Source organism: Galeopterus variegatus, unplaced genomic scaffold (genome assembly GCF_000696425.1).
Source record: "Galeopterus variegatus unplaced genomic scaffold, G_variegatus-3.0.2 Scaffold4446, whole genome shotgun sequence".
Lineage (NCBI taxonomy): Eukaryota > Metazoa > Chordata > Mammalia > Dermoptera > Cynocephalidae > Galeopterus > Galeopterus variegatus.
Window position 1 is genome coordinate 82858 of NW_007730557.1, and position 24643 is coordinate 107500.

Below are 24643 nucleotides of genomic sequence, written 5' to 3' on the forward strand. Positions count from 1 at the left end.
TTACTTTAACCTTACCTATTGTCCATTCGCCTTCTGCTTCCTCAGCACCACCCGGCAGTGCGCTAGCGTGTGTTCTCCTGCGTTTTGGATCTACCATCAAGATTACTTTAATTGGCCCTAGTACAGCTTTTTTTTTTTTTTTTAAAGTTTGTCTTGAGCAAATTAGCTTCTTTTTCAGTACTGGCTGCTGGTTTGGTCGCTCATTTTGTCCATTTGCTGCAGTGCTTCCAAATGCACTGATATGTGTTCTGGCATTTTCTACCCTGCGGTCCAGCCAGCCTGTGGCTGCGTCATCCCATACACCATCTGCTAAAGGGTGGATAATGAATAAGCAAAGCAAACCGTTTGATTTGCTAGGTTGTCAAAAGTTGCTAGGACTGTCTAGTCGAATTTGAGGTTAGTTTCCAACTGTCATTGGGCTACGCAGTAGCTCTCTCTCATTACTCTACAGTGTCTATGGATAATATGTAATTTTAATGCCAGGCATTTGCATGCTGGAAGTTGCAGTTAATTTAATTCTCACCAGCAGAAGCTCTGAGGAAGATGACTGAGGTTCAGAAACAGTCTGAGGTTGTACAGGACCCCCGACCCTCAGAGGGGAGCCAAGCCCAGCACTTTCCTGCAGGCTATAGCTTCTGTAGTGGGCTGGCTGGCCCCAACACCTGTTCCTTTGCCTGGGCTCCATCATTCTGGCAAACTCCGTTTCCTTATTTCAAGACAAAGGTTATATTGCCATGTAGCTTAAGACTAAATAATCTAGAAAATAAAATGTGCTGGTGACTCAGAAAATCCCCTGCCCCTTGGCATTGCTAGGAAATACATTCAGCTCTTGTAGTTGCAGTGATTTCAAGAACAGGAAAGGCAGCCTCTGTTTCTCAGAGCATATTGGATGGGGAAGCAGAAGCCAGTACAGGGAGAGTTTTAGCTTTTTACCTGCGGCCAAAATGAAGTACGAGTTGTGCTCCTGGAAGATGAGGGCCAGTGCTGCTTGTTTTTCTCTCTGCTTTTGTTAGCAAGATCCTACGTTTGGAACAGTGATTGTAAACTTGTCCCTTGCCAAGGGGAGGCTCCGTGTGTCTGCCAGAGCTGGTGGGGACGCCAGCCCTCCCCCGAGGAGGCCAAGGGGAGGCACAGAGAAGACTCTGGACCTGCCCTTGGTCCTGAGGGGCCCACCCCAGTGGCATGCCTCAGCTTTCCAGATTGGCCTGTTGCCTCCACTCCATTTGACACTGCATTGTCACTGTGTGTGTTTACTTTATTCTGTAAACACAGCCTCACAGGAAGAAGAGTAACACGGGCACTTGTGCCACCTTAAAATTCATTGTAAGTGAAAAATAATCTCTCTGAGTTCCACAGTCTATGAGATGAAAACAGCTTCATTATTTTTCTGGTATTGAAGATTGTGCTTTTATATTTGGATTGAATCATGCAAATTTACATTATTTACTAAGAAATTCTGAAAACTGTTTTCAAGCATTGATCCCACCTCTACTGTGAAATCTCAACTATAACTACAGACAGCACATAAACTGTCGTACATAAACGTGAAGCTTCTCTGATATTATTACTCACATCGATTTAAGGCAGCAGCCCTCAATTTTCCTCCAGAAAATTTTCTGCTGCTCTTGCTTCCCAGAATATCCAGTGTATTCTTTTCCAGAGCACCTCACCAGGAGTTTGGCTGCTTATAACATTTTAAACTCAACTTGTTTATCTTGGTGAAGTTCCTGGCTAGCAAGGAAATCCATCATTACACTTGGGTCCAAGTGAGGAAAAAAGAACCATTTGTATTTTTTTTTTTAAATTTGTATATGTTGTTAATTTTTGTAGAGGGGAGCTGGCCATGGATACATTCTCTGGATTAATGACAGAATATGTACATGTGCGTGTATGTCTATTATGTACATGTAATCTTTTAACAACAGAAAATGTCAAACATGAAAGTAGAGAGAATAGTATAATGAAACCCTCTGGAGGGTTTACACCACACAATGGCCAATTGTGGTTTTTCTGTGACCCTGCCCCATGCCCTAAGCTCTTACCGTCTTATTGCCACAAACCCCAGACTCACATTTAATCCACAAATATTTCTTCTAAAGTTATGGACTCCTTTTGAGAATATAACTCTAATACCCATGCTCCACCTCATAGGCTTCCCTTCTCCAGTGAGCCTTCCCGTTTCTCCAGATCCAGGTGAGGCCACGCAGTGCATTTGGATAATGTGTCTCTTAAGTCTTTTAAGTCTTTCCTCCCCCTCCTTTCACTGTCCCCCTACCCCCCAGCAAGGTATTTGTTGAAGATAGTAATTTGCTTGTCCCAGAGAATTTCCCTGGTGTGGATTTTGCTGCTTGAATTTGCGTGATGTCACTGAACATGTTCTTCTATCCTCTGTTCTTTATGCAAATAGGTGTCATTAGTTTGAGAGTCCTGATCTGATTCAAGTTAGATTTTTTTCCTTCTTTTTTTTTTTTTTTAGTAACAATGTTTTGTAGGCGGTGGTGTTACTTGGGGGCACACACACTCTATGGTTGTGGCTTTTCATGATGTGAAGATTATCTGTGGGTTCTGGCCTTGCCGGCCTGATGCTTCCATTTATAACATTTTCCATCAGCTTGTCACCTCATTGCACCTGTTGAGAATATGTTCCTGAAGGTGGGCTTGCTGGATAAAGGGTGAATGCATTTGTTATATTATTGGATTTGGCCAAGTCCCCCTCTTCAGGGGTTGCATCATTTCTTGTCCCCACCACTAACGTATAAATGTGCTGTTTCCTGCAGCTTTGCCCCCAGAATGTGCCATCGGCCTTTTGCATTTTTGCCAGTCTCCCGGGCAAGAGATCATGTCTCAGGGTAGTTATAATTTTCATTTCTCTTGAGCCCTTTTATATAAATCTTCAGAAAATAGGAGCATTATTTACAATGAGTAATTAAAGTCTTCAGAAAAATTGAGCTTTTCCTAGTGGAGGACCTACTAGCCTCTGCTGCTTTAAGGTTTCTGAAGCTTGTAATGGAAATTTATCTTAATGTAGCTCATCAGTAGTATCCAGAGGCTAAGGGAAGATGGGTGAGCCACGAGAACGGGCCGAGTGCACCAGTAGGTGTAGGGAGATTCCCCTCTCTAGTTCTCTCCTGTGCAGCCAGCAAGCACATTTAGTCTTGCTTCACCCTGAGTTTCCCATGGTTATGTCACATCAAAGCCTTTTTTCCACCATGACACCTATAACATCCCTGAGTACTGGTGCCATGGCAGAAGACGCTTTGGGAGAACACTGCCTTGACCACCTTGTTACCACATCTGCTGTTCACGGTGTGATATTTCCACACCTAGCACTGGATCCTTCTCACAGTTTCCACTGTGACTGCTCTGGGCTGAGCACTGCTATGACTCGCCATTTTCACATGGCAGCCACAGGGGTTCTTTAACATGTCTCCTCTACGGTGACCCTCCTGCGGCTTTCTCTCTCACGTAGAATACAGGCCAGACTCTAGATGAATTGGCTCCCTGGCTCAACCTTACTTCCCTCTGGTTTCACCCTTGCTCACTGGTGCCAACTCCCCCCTCCCCCCGCCACCCTGCAGGCTGTCCAGCATGCTGGGGACACCCTGCCTTTAGCATTGGTACTTGCAACTCCCTGTGCATGGCATGCTCTTTCCCCAAATTCTTGCACGCCTGCTCCCTCCCTTCTGTAGGTCTCTAGTTAGTGGCATCTTGCTAGGATCCTGCTTAACCATCCTATCTAAGAAGGCGATCTTTCTGTCACTCCATCCCCAAACATGGCTTCATTTTCTTTAAAACACTGATTGCTGCCTGACCTAATGATTTATCTCCTTGACTTGAGTCATGCTGCATGAAGACAGGGACTTTGCTGCGAAATCCTCAGGGCCCAGGCAGTTCCCAGCACAGGCACAGGGTGGGTCTGAGCGAGATGAATGGACAGTAACCTGGGTGCTGTGCGGGGTGGCCGATGCCACCGCTCTGTGCACCGGCAGCCTTCACCTGGTTCACTTTGTTCTGGGACACTGGCACCCTTTGAGCGAGGGCAGATCCATTTGTGGCCAAAAGTTTTGCTTGGGCTGCGAGGAACTCAGGGTGGCCTCTGTAGATTGGGCCAGTCGCCTTCTCATTAACCACCCCCTGCTGTTTCCTTCTCATCTTCATTAGAAGAGCAATAGTGTGTTTTGGCCTTGTTTTTAAGAAATCCTATGACTTATTACCACTATCGATATCACAGAAAGGGGTGTTCACCAAACGTTCCGATAACCAGTTTTTACGAGGTACAGTTTTAGCCTCTGGGTAAGGCTCTTTGCTTCGAACCTTTAATTTCATGATTCACTTCCCTACTGGGGTGGTGTGGGTGAAGCTAAACACATTTGTCTCCTTAAATAAGAAGTCACTACACGCTTCTGAGCATTCGATACCAGAACGAGTTGTTATTAGATATCCGAATCAGCATTTTCTGTCTGAGGGGATTTAGTAATTTCCGAAGAGAATGGAATTGTTCACAGTTAGGCAGGCGGAGGTGAGCCATATCCCAAGAACGTAGCAAGTAAGGTAAAGCCTGTGCGAGAACCCAGCGTACTCAGATAACAGCAAAACATACAGAATGGGGTGGAAACAGAAAGGCCATTGTTCCTGGTTGTGGGACAGGTCTGGCAGTGCACACAGGACCTGCTGTTGATAGAAAGCTGCCGGAAGCTTTCTGAGGTTCACCAGAGGCCTTCTGCCAGAGCTGCTGATGTCAAAGGTAGCAGCTGTAACAGAACTTTCCACTCTTTTGGGTTGGAATTGGTGGTATTAGCATGGAATATCTTTACAGGGCTGGCAGCCCTTTTCTTCAGGATGTGGGGTTAAGAAGTTGTTTGGTTTCACTCTTACTTTTACCGGTGCAATTCTCTTGACGTCTTAAATTGAGCGATAAATATGGAAACTTTAAGGTGGGGGAGGTAGAGGTTTATGATAAACATCTCTAAAATGCCTTTTCAACACACTAGGTTCCTCATCCGAAGCTGTATCTTCTCCTTTTCTCTCCAACCTGTTTCTTTCAAAAGCAAACCATAAAGCACCAGTTTACTTAGGGATGACAGCTGACTGGCCGAGCGGGTGGCCTTTGGGCTTGACACAGTTTGGAGGCTGTGACTCTGGGTGTATTGCTAACCCAGTGATGAAGAGGACGAGCGCTGGTGTGAGGGGACTCGGCTGTGAACCTCACTGCACTTCGTACTGGCTGTGTGACTGCGAGCAAGTCACGCAACCTCCCGAAGCCGCGTACCAAATGTAGAGGGTGGAAGGCAAAGACGGCGAGCCTGCATGCTGGCATGATAGCTCATGTCCTTGTCAGTCCACCTGTTACTCTCTGTGAGCAGTCGTCACTTTTCTACTGTCTTATTTGTGGTGTATGGTAACAGCACTGTCTTGCGCTCCTTTTTTTGGCAGCTGTCTGGTATGGGGATCCGATCCCATGACCTTGGCACTCTAAGCAGCTGAGCTAACCGGCCAGTCCCCAAAATCTTGCGCTCTTGATTAAAGTTAAAAACAATAAGACAGTTCTTTGGCAGTCGCAGATATTATGATTTTCTTTATGAACTGGACCACATTGATGTTTTAGAAAATACCAAATCATGGAGCAAATCCCCAAAATTTAACCAAAGTTCTATAGGGAATTTTTTAAAAAGAGAAAGAGCTCTGAAATACATGAATTTTGCAGAAGTGAAAGAAGAGGTTTCCTGTCCTTCGAAGTTTTTGTTAGATGGAAATTGATCACAATTGGGAATGGAGGTGCTTTGAGTTCTCTGAAATACAGCTTGACCTTATAAAAAACATTTGGACCCACCTTGGCCACTCCAAGGTGGGCAATGGATGTCGTGCCTAGCAGGAAGGGGCATTGCCACACCCCGACATACTGTGTGGGCTTTAGAGTCAGAGCATGTGGGTTCGAATCCCGGCTCTGCAAGATATTCACTGGTCATTTGGGCCATTTAGTTAATCTCTCTGAGCCTCAACTTCTTCATTTTAAAATCCGAGTATGCTTATCTCATAAGGCTGTTGAGGGGGTTAAATGAAGTGACAAATGTAAAGCCTGCAGCAAGACCCTGTCACCTAATAGCTGCTTGATACATTGGACTATTTTTAGGTAATATTTATATAATATACTAATTACATAATGTAATCAAATATACTATATGAAATATATTTACATAATATATTATATAATATTTTTATATAATATTTTCTATAATAATGTATAATTATTTAAAAATAACAGTGTTTCAGAGATTCCTAGCTTTGAGATCATGTTATCTAATGGCTTTCCCACTTTTTATTTTATTTATTATTTATCATTTATTACTTATCTGTTCATTACTTGTTCATTCATTTATTTATTTTGGTGGCTGGCTGGTACAGGGATCTGAACCCATGGCCTTCCCACTTTTTAGCAGTAGAACCTTTTCCCTTTCCTTCCCAGCACATGACACCTTATAAGGAACCAGAATGTCTAAAGCAGAGCAAAGGGGAGCTGCCATTGAGGCAGGGCTGAGGGGCCCCGAGCCCTCCCCGGGCTCCCCCCTTAGCTACTTGGGCTTGCCACCGTGGGGCACCCTCGGGGCTGGGTCAGAACAGCTGCTCTAGTCCAGTCTTCTTCAAATCCTCATAGCCACTTTGGTAGACCTAAGGCCAAAACCTAGGTTCCTGGCCTCCAGGTCATGCTTTTGTTGTGTGATGTGCTCTGCCGTGTCACCGACAGAATGAAGTCCTCTCCCTATGGGAACTGGGCCTGCTTGCTTTGTTGTGGCAGCCCTTCCCATCCTAGCACCTGGTGCCCCGAGAGGCTGCTGCCTCAATTCCTGCGTTTACTGTGGCCCCACGTAGGCTTCGTAGCTGCTGACAGCTGTAAGGATGTCACCACGTTTCAGTGTAAGAGGAAATGGACATGGTTAGCCTCTCACACTGCAGCCTTCACAGTGGGTGTGTGTCTGTACTTCTATGGGTATTGGATGAGCACTGGTTTCCAGGCACTTGAAAAACTGTGTTCCATGCGGGAGAATTTCATTTCTCTGTGTGGGGGTCCATGTCAGGGGATGATCCGTTTGCTGCGGTGTTCATTCTGGAGGAGCTGCTGGACCCGGGGAGCAGGGGCGCTCGCTGCTTACTGACTAGAGAGAGCGACCAGACTTTTCTGGCTTCAGGGTTTTTGCCTGAAATTGATGTAACCCTTTTCTACAGACTTCGTCAGCTTGGTGGGCTGTGGCTTATGACATTATAAGAGATGTATCGGAAAGCTTTTTATCCAAAGAGGAATACAAAGAGACAATTGCATAAGTGCATCTAGCTTTCTCTGCAAGACAAGTTTGGCGGCCTCTCTGGCATAGTTAGCACTTTGAGATGTATGGCTTTGTATTCTGCCTTGCATCAGTGACGCTTGATTCTCCATAGAGCGTCTATGGTAGAAAAACACAGGGCTTGCCTTCTGTTTTATGTTTTCCTGCATCGTGTGTCCTGGTGTTGCTGGGATCCCTGCAAGATTAACGGCTCTCTACAGGGGACCTCACCCCCAGCCTGAGCTCTTAAATTGGAGACAGAGAGGAAGATTTCCACCTGTTTCCTGTGTTGCTTTGTCCTTGAATAATTTCATGCCGAAACGGTTCTGTATTAAAGAATTCTTTCTACTGTCAGTTCACTGGGTATTCACAGTGTGTTGAGACCATGGAGCTCATGTTAGTTGTAACTATTATGTAAGGTCCACCAATGAGTCATAATCAGTCTAAGAAGAGGCTCCTCCAGCCTGGTGTTTCTGGGAACTGGTTGACAGATCCACAAATCTCAGCTCCACCTGTCGAGCTTCACCTTCGCAGGGGCCCCAGAGGCTGTTGTTCTGGTGAGCGGCTGGATTCAGAAGCCCCGTTCGTCCCCACGCTTCTGGTTGCTTTCCTTTTCCATCACACCGTTCAGCCATACAGTGCCCCCTGTGCACAATTTCAGTGAATGACATTGATGTTTCTTGGGAAGTTGTGACAGGTAAGAAAGCACAAGGTGGACCTTCCACGAACAGCACAGTCGACTTGTGTAGGGCCGGGTGAGGCACCAGCAGTGAGGGAGAAAGCCAGCCATTTGGGGAAAGTGGTTTTTCTTTTTTAAAGATGACCAGTAAAGGGATCTTAACCCTTGACTTGGTGTTGTCAGCACCGCGCCCTCCCAAGTGAGCTAACCGGCCATCCCTATATAGGGATCCAAACCTATGGCCTTGGTGTTATCAGCACCACACTCTCCCAAGTGAGCCACGGGCCAGCCCCTGGGAAGGTGGTTTTGAGGGACCAAAAAAGAGTTTTGAAAACTTACAAGGGGCTTATATATGCCTACTGCTGCTGTCCTTGCTGCTGGTTCCCACTTCTCAGGAGCCACCAAGTGGCTAGCTGGTACTGTGCTAGCAGCTTGTTACATTTTATTGCTGAATTGCACAGTGCCCCTCAAGGTGACACAGAGTGTTAAAGCTTACCACTTCGTTCACTGGATGAACTGTTCTGCGAAGGGGCCAAAGTGGGGATTTAATGAGAGCAGAGAAAAAAGAGAAAATGTGCCCACAGCCCAAACTTTAGTTCACGCTCACTTATTTTACCATCCTGCATAGAACACTCTATAGGGAAAAATACTTTTACCTTTTTATAAAAATATATAAATAAAGAATTCTGCTTTGTAGGAGCATACAAAGCAGTGTGTGTTTGAGAAACCTACAGTTCTGTAACTGGGCCTTTATGGAAGTGGCTGCAGAGTCAGGCCATGTTGGGATTTAGGGGTGTCCCCATTCAACTTGCAGGGTCCCATCGTGGGCTTGCATGTGCTCTCCATGGGGCAGGACTCAGGACCAGTTTTGTACATGTTTTATTTGCAGCTGATGGCAGTCACAGCAGTGCTGTCATGCCTTGTTCCCAAGGGAAGACAGATTCCTGCCTTTTTCATCTGCCTTGCTCCTATTCCAAGGGTACTCGTAGCTCAGAACAGCCCTGGTGCTGAGTTTGCCTGTGAGTTGTGACATGTGCAGCGAGGAATTTATTAATGATAATAAAGTACCAGATTGATGAATTATTTGCTTTTTCTCCCATGAGTAGATAGATTTCACATTATCCTGATAATAACAATAATCACTGCAAACATGACGCTCCAGACCCTCTGCCCAGTGAGCCCTTTCCTTGCATGTTCTCATCAAATCTCACGCCCATCCAAAAGGGGAGGTATTTTGAGTGTCCCTGCTTGAGACTCAAGGAAATGTGTTGAAAGAGGTGACGTGGCTTGGTTAGGGTCCCCCAGCCTGTGAACAGCAGAGCTGGGATTCCCCTCGTACCCACCAGCATGCCAGGAGGGTTTTGTGAGTGGAAAACAAGGGAGTTGGGGCTGGCAGCTAATGATCCCGGGTTTCAGGATAATGGAGAAAAGCATGAGCACCACAGCTGGTGTAATGGTGGGCCCGGAGCCTGAAAAGCTCGCTAGTTGCTTTCCAGAGAGGGAATTCTCTCCATTTCTGGACTGAAGTTTCCCAAGTTCCTTAGCCACAAGGGCTTCCAAGGCTTGAGGCTTGAGACTTAGGGATGGAAGACATGACAGTGGTCGTGCTCCAGACACTGTCTGCTCTGGGAAGGTGCTTGCAGGCCTCGTCTTGTCCTGTGCTCTGTCCTGGTGTGCACAGGGGTTGGTGGAAGAATGGAAGGGTGGAAGAAGGAAAGGGAGGAGAGGGAAGGACAAAAGGATGTTTGGATGGATGCGTGTTGGGATTGAAGGAAAGAACTGAGGAGAGGTGGGAGGAGAGAGAGGGTGAAAGCGATAAATTAGGACCCAAATGAAATGAAAGAGATAGAGGAGACAGGAGAGTTGCCAACTTTTGCACAAGGCACCATTATGGAAAGCTCAGTACTTTTTGCTGTTTCCCTTATATTCTCTTTGCATGCAGATCTCATTCATATGTTTACTTAGTAAACATTTTTGACCACCAACCTAGATGCTTGGGGTAAACAAATAAGACGTGGTCCTTTTCTTAGAGACGGGAGTTTACAGTCTCAGGGCCTCCCTCACACCAGTGATGTCGTTGCCTGATCATTAGCAGAGGACATGGCCATCCTGATGGGACATCCTCACCTGCAGAGGAGGCTCCCCAAATAAAGGCCGTCATCCACCAGCCAAGGCTGCGGTCTTTGTATTTACCACAAGGAAGGAAGGTTTCATGGAGTCTGTCTTTGCCAAAACATTGCTTTTCACTGTTTCCTACCTTCGTGTGAGGCTTTTGGGTTCTTGTTGTTGTTGTTTAATGGAACGTTAAGATCTCATGAGGAATGACTCTTCTTTTTCATTTTTTACCCAGGATTGATCGTAAGATGTCAAGTGCTCACACCAACTACAAACTGGATGAGGCCCAGGCTATCATGAGTGAGCTCCGGACCATCAAGAAAGCCATTAGTACCGGCGAGAAGGAGAGGCGGGACCTGGTGCAGGTAAAGCCTGGGCCTGCCCCCTTCACACCCCTGCCACTCACCTGCCTGCCTGCTCGTCTGGTTTTTGTTTGTTTGTTTGTTTTTTAGTTTTTTTAAAAAATATATTTATCACATATGTTATATATTTATTGTCTATACAATCCATATATAACATAATGTGTGTATATTATATTTGAATGAGTGTATGATTTTCCTGGGGCTGCTGTAACAAAGTATCACAGACTGAGTGGCTTAGGACGATAGAATTTAGTCTCTCAGTTTTGGAGGCCAGAAGTCCGAAATCAAGGTGGTGGCAGGATGGCGCTCCCTCTGAAGGCGCTAGGGGAGGAGCCTTCTGGGACTCTTCTAGCTTCTGGTCGCTCCAGGCATTCCTTGGCTCATAGATACATGACTCCAACCTCTGCCTCCATAGTCACATGGCCTTCTCCCTGTGTCTCTGTGTCTAAATTTCTTCTTCCTATAAGGACACTAGTCATTGGGTAAGGGCCCACTCTAATCCTCTGTGACCTTATCTTAACCAGATTACATCTGTAAAGACCCTATTTCCAAATAAGGTCACATTCACAGGTTTTGGGGGTTAGAACTTCAACATAGGGGGGACACAAACCCACAACAATGGGTGATATGTTCATATTGTTCCGTAATCAAAATAATTGTAAAGACTGATGATGAGAAATCTTGCTGTCACCCCCTCCTGCCACCTCCCATAAGTACTCTTATTAGTGTTGTGTGTGCCCTTCCTGTGTTCATGCAGACACAGAAAAATACGAATACGTGTTCAGCTGCCCTCACACAAAGCTAGGACTGTGCCGCTGTTCTGCACCAGCTTCCTCACGTGACGATAATATCCTGTGCCTTTTCCCATTATATGTGCTCAGAGAGCTTATTCGTTCCTCGATAGGGTTGTGTAGTGTTCTACCACATGGATATGTCTGCATTACATAGCTGGGATCATTGTAGCTTCGTATCGTTTTATGCTTTTTGCCTCTTGAACTCCTGGAGTTACTGTTATTATTTTTGGAAAATGTTGAACTTGTACAAGTGGATGCACACTGGTCTTTTTACTTGATTCTGGCATACATTCAGTGATTTCTGTTGTAGCTTTTAGTGTTTGCTCAACACCCTAAGCGAGCACCTAGTGCCTGGTAGGCATTTGTTTAGATTCTGCTGAACATGAGACACAGAGGACATATGAAAGAAAGCTTAGACTCATAGCCAAAATGAGACAGATGCACAAATGACTACCTTGCTCAGCAGTGCTTGCTAAGGTCAAAGCCATGAGCGACCTATGGAGAGTCTGTGTGGTGCTCGTTAAAATGCAGATGACTGGGCCCCACCCCAGACCTACTGAATTAGAATCTCTGGAGGTGAGGCCCAGAAATCTGTATTTTCAGATGATCTCTCCAGGCCACGATAGGTAAAGGGTCAATTGTTAGATTTTTTTGGTGCACTGGTAGCACTGAAAACAACTATTATTTACTGAGATCTCTGGGCATATGGTGTTGGACAGGGTGCCCTATATTCATTACCCATATGATCCTAGCCAACTCCCCAGGGTCAACCAACTGGAGCTTCTTGGCAGGGACACGGAGGCTTTGCCCCACAAGGTCAAATAGGTCTCCCTGGCCTGGCTTCTCTGAGGCCACAGTGGGCAACAGTGGGGTGAGCCAGCCAGTTGCCTCATTTGGGTTCCCTACCATGGAGGCAGGAGGTAGAATTTCTGGAAGAAGCTTCGGGCCCCAGCATCTCCTTGGAGGTCTCATACTCTGAGGCGCACCCGCGATAGGCATGGGCAAAGTCCTCAAAATCAAATACGTTGTTTTGTCTTTCTAATGTGAACTTGACAATACTGGCTGCTTCCCAGAAGCCTCTGTGTTGATCGCGAGCCAGTTCCATGAGTACTCCTGCACTGGGGCGTTCTGGATCAGGTGTCTGCGGTCCTATCTGCTGAAGGTGAATGTATTCAAAAGTCTAAAAGAAATGGCCCCAAATCTGATTTCTCTTTAACTTTCACACGAAGGGGTTCCATATACCAGAACACAGACTTACTCTACGTTTTGACAAACATCCATACGCGATGACTTTTGACCATGTAGAATTATGTTGGAGAAACCAGATTTTAAAAATACGTAAGCAACACCTGGCAGCTGTTTTCACCTTCAGTGTGGTTTATCTATGAAAATCTCACAGTGGCGTTCATCTCTGTCACATACTGATTGGACGTTTTGGGAGGAATGCTTATTTTTTTCTTTAGGAAGTGTGAAGGTTTAAAAAACAGTACGGATGGTCCCAATAATTGTTCTTTGCCTTATTCGCGTGCTGCCAGGAGCGCTCAGTCACTATCTGATTTAAATGGGTAGGAATTGTATTAAAGGTGCGTGTGGTGAAAAACAGGTATTTTAAGTCTACTGAGAATAGGGTGCGGATGGGGACACTGCAGTAACAGAGCTGCAGGCCTGAACTGGGCTGGACGACCGCTGGTAGAGGGAGGGGGAGCGGTGCCATCTCTGTTCATTGAGCTTGCCTCCTTCCGTTGCAGAGCCTGGCCAAGCTCACCAGCGGCTTCAAGAACAGCTGCTCTGTCACCGACGCCCTGCAGGATTTCCCTCGCGACCCCGGCTTACCTCCACAGTTCTGCGACGCCGGCTCCCAGACCGATGTCATCGGGGAGGTATGCTGGCCTGGGGAGAAGGGACGAGTGTGCCTTGCGTCACCATTGCTCATTTGGTTTGATTTTCCACTTTCACTTCAGAAATATTTTGGCTTTGCTGCTGTTAAGTTTGAAGGAAAAATATTGTGTCTCACATCCAGCTGTGAAGGTTCGGTGGTGTAGGGTGCGGCTGGATTGCTTGTCAGCTCCATCCTTGTGATTTCCATTCTCAAATATGGCAGACTCCTTGTGAGAGTTGTTTAAATGTCTTCTTGACAGACACATTGCTTTTTAGAGCACAGATCAGCAAACTTTTTCTGTAAAGGATCAGATAATAAATATTTCAGGCTTTGCCGAACATATGGTCTCTGTCATTGTGGCACAAAAGTAGCTGTAAGTGATGTGTGAGTGAATGAGTGTGGCTGTGCTCCAATAAAACTTTATTTACAAAAACAGGCAGCGGGCAGGATTTGGCCCGAGGGCCGTAGTCTGCTGATCTCTGGCTGAGACCGGTGATTTCCAAAGGCTTGTAGCTGTGCCACCTTGGGTTATACTTCGTTGCTGTTTCTTACTCTTCTAAAAGAATGTCAGGAAATTGAATTGAATTAAGAGTAATTTTGTTTGAGACTTGGAAGAATTTCATAACGCCCCTTTTGATAATTAGGGAAGCCTTGAGTCAGCCACAAAAACAAAGCTGGGAAAATCACCATTGGAAGCAGGGTTGTGAGTATTCAAACACATTACTACTGTAATGTCACTCAGTGAAGTTTGACATTAATTTGTTGCCAAAGGGAAAAGCAGTTTACTTAATAAGCCTAAGAAAAAGAAGAGGTAAAGATGAGGTATCAATGGAATGCTCAGTGTCCCTCCCACCTCACTAAATTAAATAAATAAAAAGGAAGTTAAAAAGGGAACAAAAACAATTGACAGAAAACTCTGGGTTTTAAATAATTAGCTAATATTTTGAAATTTTGGCAAATAGTGCCTCTTTGAGGGGAGTATAATGTAGTAAATAAATGAGTCTTTATGTCTTAGATGTCCTGGAACAGGCCTATCTTTGATTTTACCCTCATTGGTCTCGAAAGTACACTTGGCCATTTTCGATCAGGCATCTTCTTTGGTTTAAATAATATGGTTACCACCCATAATACACAGAGAAGAATCTGTGAGCCCAATATGTTTGGCATTTTTGCATAAAGATTTTGGAGTGAAGGAGGGAAAGAAGTACGAGACTCATTGAATTCTGTGACTAATTCATTGCTGCTTAGAATTGAGAGACTCTTAACCAGTTTGAGAGAAGCAGGTAAGATCAAAGGTTCTCTAATGATTGAAATAAGCCATTCTAAAAATGTCAGGTGGGGAGTGGTGGCTGGTTATGCTACTGTAGCAGTAAATTATCATCGTTTATGAGCCCCTGTGTTCACTGGGGCTGGCTCTGGGTTGGCAGCTTCCCAGCTGTTATCTCGGTTTAAGTAGTTGTTCCCATCCCTCTTTGACAGGCGGGGAGACAGAGGTGCCAGGTTACCTGAGGTCATGTAGCTAGGGAGAGGCAGGTCTGGGTTTGAATCAACAACTCTGATCCCTAAGCCCCTGTACTTTCTACTATATCATGTTATTATAGAAAAATATGTCAAAAGGCTATGATGTATTAGTTAGTCATTGTGACATAATGAATTAACCCCAAACGTATTATCTTAAAACAAGACTCCTTTATTATCTCACTATTTCTGTAGCTCAGGAGTCTGGGCTGGGTGCTCTGCTTCAGGGTCTTTCAGGAAATTGCAGTCAGGGTGTCAGCAGGGCTACAGTCTCATCTGAAGGCTCGCCTGGGGAAGGATCCATCCCAAGCTTACATGATTGGTGGCAGGATTCAGTTCCCTGAAGGTTGTTGGACTGAGGGCTTTGGTTCCCTGCATGTGGGCCTCTCCAGCACAGGAGCTTGCTTTGGCAAAGTGGGCTGAGAAAAAAAAAAGCTGAGAAAAAAACTGAGAAAAGCTGAGAGAGTCTGCTAGCAAGATGGAAGTCATAGTCTTTTGTAACCAAGTCACAGAAATGACTTCCCATCACCGTTGCTGTGTTCTGTTGTTTAGAACCAAGTCATAGGCCCAGCCCTCTCTCAGGTGGAGGGAATTTCACATGGGGTAAATCCCAGGAGGTGGAGATCATTGGGGGCCATCTTAGAAGTCTGCCTGCCTCACTTAGTTCTTGCTTTGAGTCCATTTTATGGGGTGGATGTTGATGTATATCAGACATGCTTTTCGAGACCAGGGATTCTGAGCCACAGGTTTTTAGCTGCTGTAGGGTTGCACAGGAACTGTGAAGCAGGAACCTGTCAGATCGTTTGGCTGTCTTTTCTTTTGACTAAAATGCCCATTTAATTCCTGAAGAAGAGTGTAAAAACAAAGCTTAGAGGTGCATAAACAGCTAAGAAAATAGGTTTAAGAAGTGACTTCTATTGATCTTCATGGAGAGTTGGCTGCAAGGTCTCTAATAAAGAGTCCCAAGGAGCAGCTCAGCTCACCTCCACTGCAGACAGGCTTTGGAGCTGTGACACGGCAGCCTAAATATATTTATATTTAGGAAACCATGGAGAGGGGCATTGGATGCGGTCGTTTAAACATGTAAAACTGTGACACTCTTGTTGGAGAATGCTTGGTCCCTAGTAAGCCACTTCCTCATCTTGCCACTCAGCAATAAAGTTGTAAGGAAATTCCCCATCGACATGGATCAAAACTTGTATTGATAAATTCATCACTAATCATTCAAGTAGAATATGAATATTTGTTGACATGAGGTCATTTCTAAAACATGAGGCTTGGTGGTCATAATATATGGTCTAGTAAGGTCATATCTACAGATGGACCTGACTTAATGAAACTAGAGTTGTATGACATTTCCAGGAACAAGAAGAGGTAACCAAGGTGAGCTACAGTTAGCTCTTGTACATGTCTTTTTTTGTTTTATGTAGGATTTTGTTGCCTTTAATGTAACAGGTACGAAATCATTTCAGTCCAGCTACCAATCACGTTCAGAGTGCTGTCTTTAAAGTCTGGCTCTCGGATTCTCCGCAGCCCAGGCTTTCTAGAGCTTGCTTCCCTTCCTTGCACCTGTGGCTCCTTCACATGCCTGTGACATTGGGAGGCGTCCAGTCCACACCTCACACAGCTGGTCCGTCTTCTTCAGACCTTGGGATTTCTTAGTAGAATGTCATTATTTTACATTTGCTGAGGAATTAGAGAATATACTACACAAAATGGGATGACTTTTTGCCTTTATATCAACTTATTTGTTGTTGCTTGGAATTACACAGTAGATGAGTATACTTCCACTGTAAAACAACAACAAGAAGAAATCACCAGTTTCAGAAGACAAAAGGCTTCCCAGCCCCAAGGCCAGAGGTGGCAGAGGGTAGTGTTTGGTGTGTTTCCTTCCAGACCTTTGAAAAATTGAAATTGAAAGACAAATTAAAAGAGTATTCTTCATCGTTGCCAAAAGTCTAAATGAATTTTCTGTTTTGAAATGTGTTTTTAATATGTGTTTCCTTTCTTTTTTTTTTCTCTTCTGTTCCGGAAAGTTTGTCTTTGATGATAAAACAAGACTCGTAGACCGAGTCAGACTTAACTGGCAGTATGAAGAAGCCAGAAAGAGGTAAGAAGCACATTTTTCCAAGGTCACCATCTGCTTGCTTCCTTTCTCCTGTGGAAGGCACATGGCAGAGTTCCAGTACGTGACTGTCCACAAAGGATCTTCATTTACACGTAGCTGCTTAATACATATGACAAACTTTCAAGTGCATTTAAAATGTGACATTCTCAATATTGCAAACAGTCGTAAAGATGTGATTCAATAAGAATAGAGACGCATTCGGTTTTCTTTGCCATACCGAGTAGTTCGGAACTCCCACCCCTCCTTCCAGTAGACTGAACATCAGTCCCTCAGACCAGCTGCAGTGAAACCATTCTGCTATATATGTGACTACTAACTAGGTTAATGCGAAAAGCCGCGTATCTTGGTTTAAAAGACATTCTAATAAGTATTAGGCCAACAAATGGTAGCAGTACCTAATCAATTTTATTTCATTGGAGAGAATCCACATGCTGTCATTTTTATGTTGACCTGTATTGTAAATCATCTGCCTTCTGCCAGTTGTGACTTCACTGGGTTTGTGCATTTGCGTGGCTCTGCTCGTGTCCCACACAGTCTTTCCCTAGGACCTGGGCAAAGCTGAGTGGCCTCCGGCTCCTCTGCAGTGCATCATGTTTCTGCTGTCATGCCTAGTGGCCTGTTCTCACAATTCTTTCCCTGCCCTGGCTCTTGTGTCCTCTTTTTAGAGACTCCTCTCCTTGGTGTCTTCTGGAAAGAGTCTTAAAACCAAATCATTTCAAAACATGTGCTTTGGAAAAGTATGAAACATATCTTTTTAAAAAAGTTTCTTTAGTTGCAAATGAAATATGATCTTGGCGGGGGGGGCGAGGAGCAGGGGAGGGGGTCCTTTCTGGAAGCTGAACAGTTGGGCATGTTCAGAGTACTGTATGTCTCACGGATGTCTGGATGTCTGGAAATCCACTTTGTTGGCTTTTTAGAAAATGTAAAAATAGCAACAAAAGCAGATCATATGACTCCCTGCCACAGGGCCAACTTAAACTGACATGGTCCTTCTGTTCACTGGGAGGGTTTTTTTTTTTTTTTTTTTGGCAGCTGACTGGTACGGAAATCCGAACCCTTGACCTTGGTGTTACAAGGCTGCACTCCAACCAACTGACCCAACCAGCCAGCCCACACTGGGAGGTTTTATACCCAAGTCCTCCAGGCATTTTAGGATGTACTCATGGTGGGCTTTCAATTTCTCCAAGGAACGCTGCCGAGTTCATTTAGCAGTACTGGTTATCTCCGTGGTCACATTCTTCATTTATCATGCATTCCTTCTCTTCAGCTTGCTGGAGTTTATGAGGGGTGGTTGTCTCTTCTGAATGATGAAGCTGCTCGTTCTGCTCTTTCTTGCATATTTCTGGTGGAACTGCAAAGTGTGGGTGCTGGAATTTGCTGTGCTGTATTAAACATGGAAAATACATCATTGCTACACTTAGGAACATAATCGTTATGTGTTTTGCTGTGACATTTACCAAACATAGCAAGTGATTTCTTTGTCTTCAAGAGAGATGGTATCAGTACACAGTGAGTAACCTTTTTAATGTCACGATAATACATTTGGGCAAATAGTCAAGAAAATTATTTGGGAGCAGACACTGCGCTTCATCAGTACTGTTGGGTAAAAGTATTACTTCAAGATCATAGACTCTTGCTAGAAATGCACTGCAGCTACAGAGGAGGGTCCTGTTGCCAGCATTTCAACCTTTGCACAGTGGGGGCTTCTCAGAAATGCCTTTCTGGGCTACGCTGAGACATTTAAAACATCAGAGATGCATCTTAGAGTTGTCTTGAGCTGGCTTGCCTGTCCTTTTGTCACTAGCACAGTGGTTTTTGACCTGCGGAGTGGGCTACCAGGAGATTTACTCCTTTACCCCCCAGGAGATTTCTGGCAATGTTTGGAGGCATGTTTTATTGTGACAACCCTGAGGCAGGTGCTGCTGGCATCAAGTGGGCAGAGGCCAGGGATGCTGCTAAATATCCCACAGTGCATAGAACAGTCCCCACAGCAAAGACTTATCTGGCCCCAAATGTCAGTAGTGTCACGGTGGGAAACCTAACTCTTGGACTTCTACCCATCTTGCTCCTGAATCCTTGCTGTGTGTGGACAACGGGGCCTACATGAGCAGATTGCCTGCTAACTCACGGCTGGTAGCCCACTCCCCTGGGGCCTCCTTGCTTGCCCTGTTCCAGGCATGTTGGCTGCTCAGTGATCCTCAGACACGCTAAGCCCCACTGGTATCCCACTGGATATCCCACTGCCTGGTAAATTTGTGGCTTAGTGCCTGGAGTGGGATGAATAATGGCCCCTTAAAGGTGTCTACATCCTGTTCCCCATAACCTGTGAATATGTTACCTTCCATGGTAGAAGGGACTTTGCAGATATGATGAAGTTGAGGATTGATATGGGTTGAATTGTGTTCCTCAAAGTTCCATGTATTAGAAACTTAATCCCCACTGTGACAGTATTAAGAGGGTGGGAAATCCTATTATGGTCATTGAAAAGTGGGGCCTTGGAGAGGTGATTGGATTGTGAGGACCATGCCCTAGTGAATGGATTAATCCGTTGATGGTTTAATGGTGGTCATGGGCGTGGTTCTGATGACTTTAAATGGAGAGCACGTGAGAAGCGCTCCCCCCCCACCCCCCAAGAGCAAGGCCCTCATCAGATTTGTTCTCTGGTCTTTGGATTTCCCAGCGTCTGAAACTGTAAACAATAAATATTGTTTCTTCACAAATTACCCAGTTTCAGGCATTCTTTATAAGCAAAGAAAAGGACTGATACAAAGATCTAGAGATAGGGAAATTATCTTGGATTATCTGGGTGGGCCCAGTGTCACAGTGTCATCACAAGGGTCCTTCTAAGAAGGAGGTCGGAGGATCAAAGGCAGAGGAGGATCTGTGAGGATGGAAGCCGAGGGCAGAATCATGCATGGTCATGAGCCAAGGAATGTGGGCAGCCCCTAGGTGCTGAAAGAGGCAAAGAAGCAGATTCTCCTCTAGAGCTTCCAGAAGGAGAACAGCCCTGCAGACCCGTTTTAGACTTCGGCCCTCCAGAACTATAACAGAGTGATGGGTGTGGCTTTAAGCCTCCAAGTTTGTGGTTATTTGTTACATCAGCAAGAGCAAACTCATACAGTGCCCTTGGCCCTTGTGTTTGCTCTGCCTGGAAAAGAGTGCTTTCCCCAAATTGTCACATGGCCTCTGCTCTCCTTTTGATCACCCTGTGAGAGAGGTTTCCTTGACCATCCTGAATAAAATTGCACCACCCCATCCCCACCCCCACCCTGTCACCCTGTTTGGCCGAGCAAATGTTATTACCTAATCTGTTTATTTGCTTTTTGTCGGTCTCTCCCTGTGAGAATGTAAGCCCACTGAGGGTAGCGATTATAGGTCATTGCTCTACTCCCAGTAGCTACATACTCAGTGAATACTTACTGAATGAATAAATGACTGTCTCGTTTGGTCTTATTTGCTATTTGGCCTTCACCCCTGGAAGTAGGCAAGTTGTGGGCTCGCGACAATTCCTGGCCAACTGTTTTGCTCCTGGCTCCCTTCCCCAGGGCCTACATCCTGGGTGGAGTCTCGGGTAACCCCCCCTTGCCTTGAGAAGGGAGAGAGCTTTAAGACATGGGGGCCTTTAGGGATCTAACGTGGGCAAGGGATTGTCACTCCCTTTCAAGGACTGTGTTCATGCGATATACAAACACACCGAGCTCAGCTCACAGTTCCTGGACCTGCACGAATATTGAAGAGGGCTAGTGGTGTTTGAACCCTTTGTAATAAATCCTCTTTTGGGGGGCTGGAGAAAATGGCATGAGAGCTGGGCCCCAAAGAATTGCTGGGATTCCAGCTGCCTATACATTGGGGAAGGCCCTTCTTAGCTAGGAGGGGAGTGGGGGTCAGGACCAAGGTGGGGGGTTTTCAGTCTGCAGCAGCTGGACTGGCCTGAGTGGCAGAACGCAGGTGAGCCAGGAGTGGAATGAGGACACTGTGAGCAGAGAAGCAGGGCCACGCACGGGGTCCACGAGGGCCTGGGAAAGCCTGGAGTTGGCAGTGCTGGGCATGCTAGGCCTTTTGAATTGGGAATGTTAACTGTGAGCCATCCAAATGGTGGCATGTTCAGGAGAGTGACGAGGGGAACCCATATGGGGATTTTCCACATATGGATGATACTTAAGTCACAGAGTGGCTGAACTCACCTCGGGAGAGACAATACACTGAACAAGGAAGAGACTCCAGGACTGAGCCGTGAGAATGTCCTGTAAAAGGTCAGGGTGGGATTGGCCAGAGGGGTACAGCAAAAAGTCCAAGAGAGGATGGCTGGGAGCAGGAGGACAGACAGGGAAGTAGACCTCAAAAAGCACTTCCCTCCAAGGGACCGATGGCAGTGGAGGACAGTGGCAGATTTCCGTAAAGCTGACTGACCTTTTTCCATTTAATGAACTCTCTTGTTCTGATATATATCTTTTTTCTGCTAAAGCCTCTTTCTCTTATGAAATAACAATAGATGATGTGTGTTGGTTTTTTTCAAAGTCTTTACGTGGCATAATAAAAAGTTGGCAGTCCTAAGTTAGCCCTTCCCCACCCCCTTTCTTAAATTGTCCTGGCCTGTGGGACGCGTGACGGCGATGGCGCTCTCCCTGGAATGAAAGCAGGAGGAGGAGGCGGCGCCAGAGAGGCTCATGCTTTAGGGATGAGGATCGTTAAGGCAGCTCTTGATTTTTGACAATGAGTTTTGTGCTTTCAACAGGATTTAAGGTGCTTAGAAACCTCCTTGAAGAGTTCTTGTCAGTGGAGTCCTTAACCAGTTGATCATGGTTCACTGATCCATTCATTGTGGCCCCTCTGTGGCCTGGTCCTCTGATGTGGTGTCAGTGTACCGTGCCAGTCACCTGGGAGTAATTACATTCTACCTCCAGTCATTCCAAGTTGGTGCTTGTAGTTAAGGCTTGACCGGCAAGCAAGTGTGGGCCCGACTTGTCAACTGCTCTGCTGTAGCTCCCATAATCCCAGGTGGCACTGGCAAGGCTCTAGGCTTTCTATACCTTGTAGCATTGTCAGGGCAACCTTATTACCACCCATGTCCCCCCATCCCTGGACAGGTTGAAAGTTAGGGAAGGTTAATGTCATCAAATCTCACCCAGCACCAGACCACAGATTTTATTACAATTGCTTTTTCTGCGTGTTTTTTCGGACTGCTTTTGAATGAGGCGCATGATTAGACCAGCGTAGACCTGGGAAGAGAGCAGCCGCAGGCAGTTCTCTGCTAACAACTAAATTTAGAACAGATGTTAACATTCTAGGACCCAGGTAAGGTGCACCGCAGTCAAAGCACAATGGTTCTAAGGTCCTGTCCATGGACTCTGCACGCGGCCCCTGCACGTGGCTGGGACACATCCCTGATATCCCCACGAGCGTCACTCGAGAAGGGATGTTCCACGTACAGGAAAGCATCATGTACCCCCATTCACCGACCAAAGCATTAAAAAGAATGCATCCTTTTACTGGTGCATGAGCAAAGAATCACGTGTCCTTCCCTGCTCTTTCACTCTGAGGCTAGTGAACGTCATGCAGCCTTTTCTTTTGCCCAGGTGGACTTGCATTAGTTTAGTGCCACAATTCAGTGTTCAGTCTTTTCGTTCTGCAACCTCACCCTTGGACGTTAGTCTCCCAGTTCTCATATTTCAGATCATTCACCCTGCAAAGTTTAGCTTCCCTGCTGTATTAGTCAGGGTTCCCCAGAGAAACACAACCAACAGGATACAGATAGAAGGAGAGGGAGAGAGAGAGAGTTTGACTGATTGATTATAGAAATTGGCTCATGTGATTATGGAGGCTGAGAAGTCCCACCATCTGTCATCTGCAAGCTGGAGAACCAGGAAAACTGGTGGTGTACTTCAGTCCGAGTCCGAAGGCCTGAAGACCGGGGTGTGAAGTTGGGGGTGGGGCGAGTGGTGTTGGTGTAAGTCCTGGAGTCTGAGGGCCCAAGAACTGGGAGCTCCAATTTCTGAAGGTGGATGTCCCAGCTCAAGAAGAAAAAGCGAATTCGCCCTTCCTCTACTTTTTTGCTCTATTTGGCCCCTGAACAGATTGGATGATGGCCACGCACATTGGTGAGGGTGGATCTTCCTTACTCAGTCTACTGATTCAAATGCTGACCTCTTCCAGACACCCTCACAGACACACCCAGAAGTAATGTTTTACCAGCTATCTGGGCATCCCTGGGCACAGTCAAGTTGACACATAAAATTAACTATCATGCCTACCCTCTGCAGAGCCTCTTGTGCTTTGCCACTTCTAAATGGTGGGGAAGTTTATGCCTTTATGCATTTGGGAGAAGTCTTCCTTGTATATCTGTATTTGAGATTGCTTTTAAGATGTGGGAAATTGTCAAAATGCAGAGTTCTGGACAATGAGGGGTTTCATACGTATTCAGATTTAAAGGAAGTTTGTGGAAGTGGAACTCATAATTCCAAGTAGTGGTGTGATTTCTAGAGAATTCTCTAACCAAACTGCCACTGTCATGGTGACCAGATTTGTTTTGTGTTTTCAACTCTGAGTCATGTGAAATGTATCAAAAGGACAGCGTCTGCCTTTCCCTTCAGGAACATCTCTTCGGATTCCCAAGGCAGACTTTATGATAGGAGTGTTTTCACACTACTTGTTTAAAAAATTTTAGAATTTTTTAAAGCAAAGTTGGAGGAACAAGTCTTCTTGAAGCAATCTCAATGACGCAGATGGCTCCTTATTTTTAACCTAAGAGCACTTGTTCCAGAACTGTGCACAAACTGTAGCCGTTTCCATAGAAACACTCTCAGTCCTGATAGGATCAAAACATTTGGTCCACCCAATTTCTACGTGTCTTAGTTTTTGTTGCCAAGATCAGTCCTGCTGTTCATCGGTTGTCGGGAATCAGTGTAGTGTTATGATTCCAGTTGAATTTGATCAGTCACTTGGATTTTTCCTTCATTTCTCAGGTGACTTCATATCTGGGTGTTGGGGGGTAGGGCGTGGTTAAACGTCTTTGCCATTGTAGCTCCATCTTCCCCATTCGGGTCAAGAGAAAGAAGCCTGTAAACTTTCTGCTTTTTATGTAACGAAGTTGCTCTCAGAAGATCTGTACTTTCCAAAGGGAGATATTAACACAGGGAAGCTGAGGACAGGGTGGTATATTGGTGTACTAGTAGACCCTTCTTATGCCTCATTCTAGATTCAGACGTCTCAAATTTTTGACTTAAAGAGTTGAGCAGAATGGACACTGGTTTAATCAATATTTAGTTCAATCAGCTTTAGGAATTTCATTGTCCATCTGACTTAGATCTCAGCTGAGATTTTCTTTAACTTTTGCTTTTCATTTAAATTGATATTTACAAAAGGAAAACTAAGAGAAAACATAAGAAGTATCAACTCTGTAGCCGTAATCGAAATCTGAAGGCATGAGGCTCTCAGCTGACCCCACGTCTTGGAATGTGGCACTGGGATCTGTTACGACTCATCACCATCAAATGGGACCGTGGGTTGCCTGGAGTTCCATTTGCTATTCCAGAAAGCTATTCCAGAAAGGATTTTAGTAACATGAGTAATTATACAGTAGACTGTAGATTTTAGGTATCAGTTTAAATAATTGGGGATCACTCTTGATATGCCTCAAAACTTAATAGTGCATTTTTTTCCAAGAAAAATGCAAATCATATTTAAGATTTCCATGTGAATTGCGAGGGTCTAAGTAGCTTCTGCAGCATAAATGGAGGTTTTCATTCATGGTTTTTTTTTTGTTTGTTTGTTTTGTTTTGTTTTTCCTTTTTTTTTTGTCTTTTTTCATGTCTGGCAATGGATCGCAACCCTCAGTGTCGCGCCTGTACCGGAC

The 24643-nt window shown here is 45.3% G+C and overlaps 1 protein-coding gene across 1 annotated transcript in view; it reads left to right on the plus strand.

Moving 5' to 3' along the window:
• WWC3 (WWC family member 3) overlaps positions 1-24643 on the plus strand; it is a 95826-nt gene that overhangs the window by 35626 nt on the left and 35557 nt on the right. Inside the window, 3 exon segments of the mRNA XM_008587580.1 lie at positions 10346-10475; positions 13015-13146; positions 16700-16773. Of these exon segments, the coding sequence (XP_008585802.1) occupies positions 10346-10475; positions 13015-13146; positions 16700-16773 (336 nt within the window).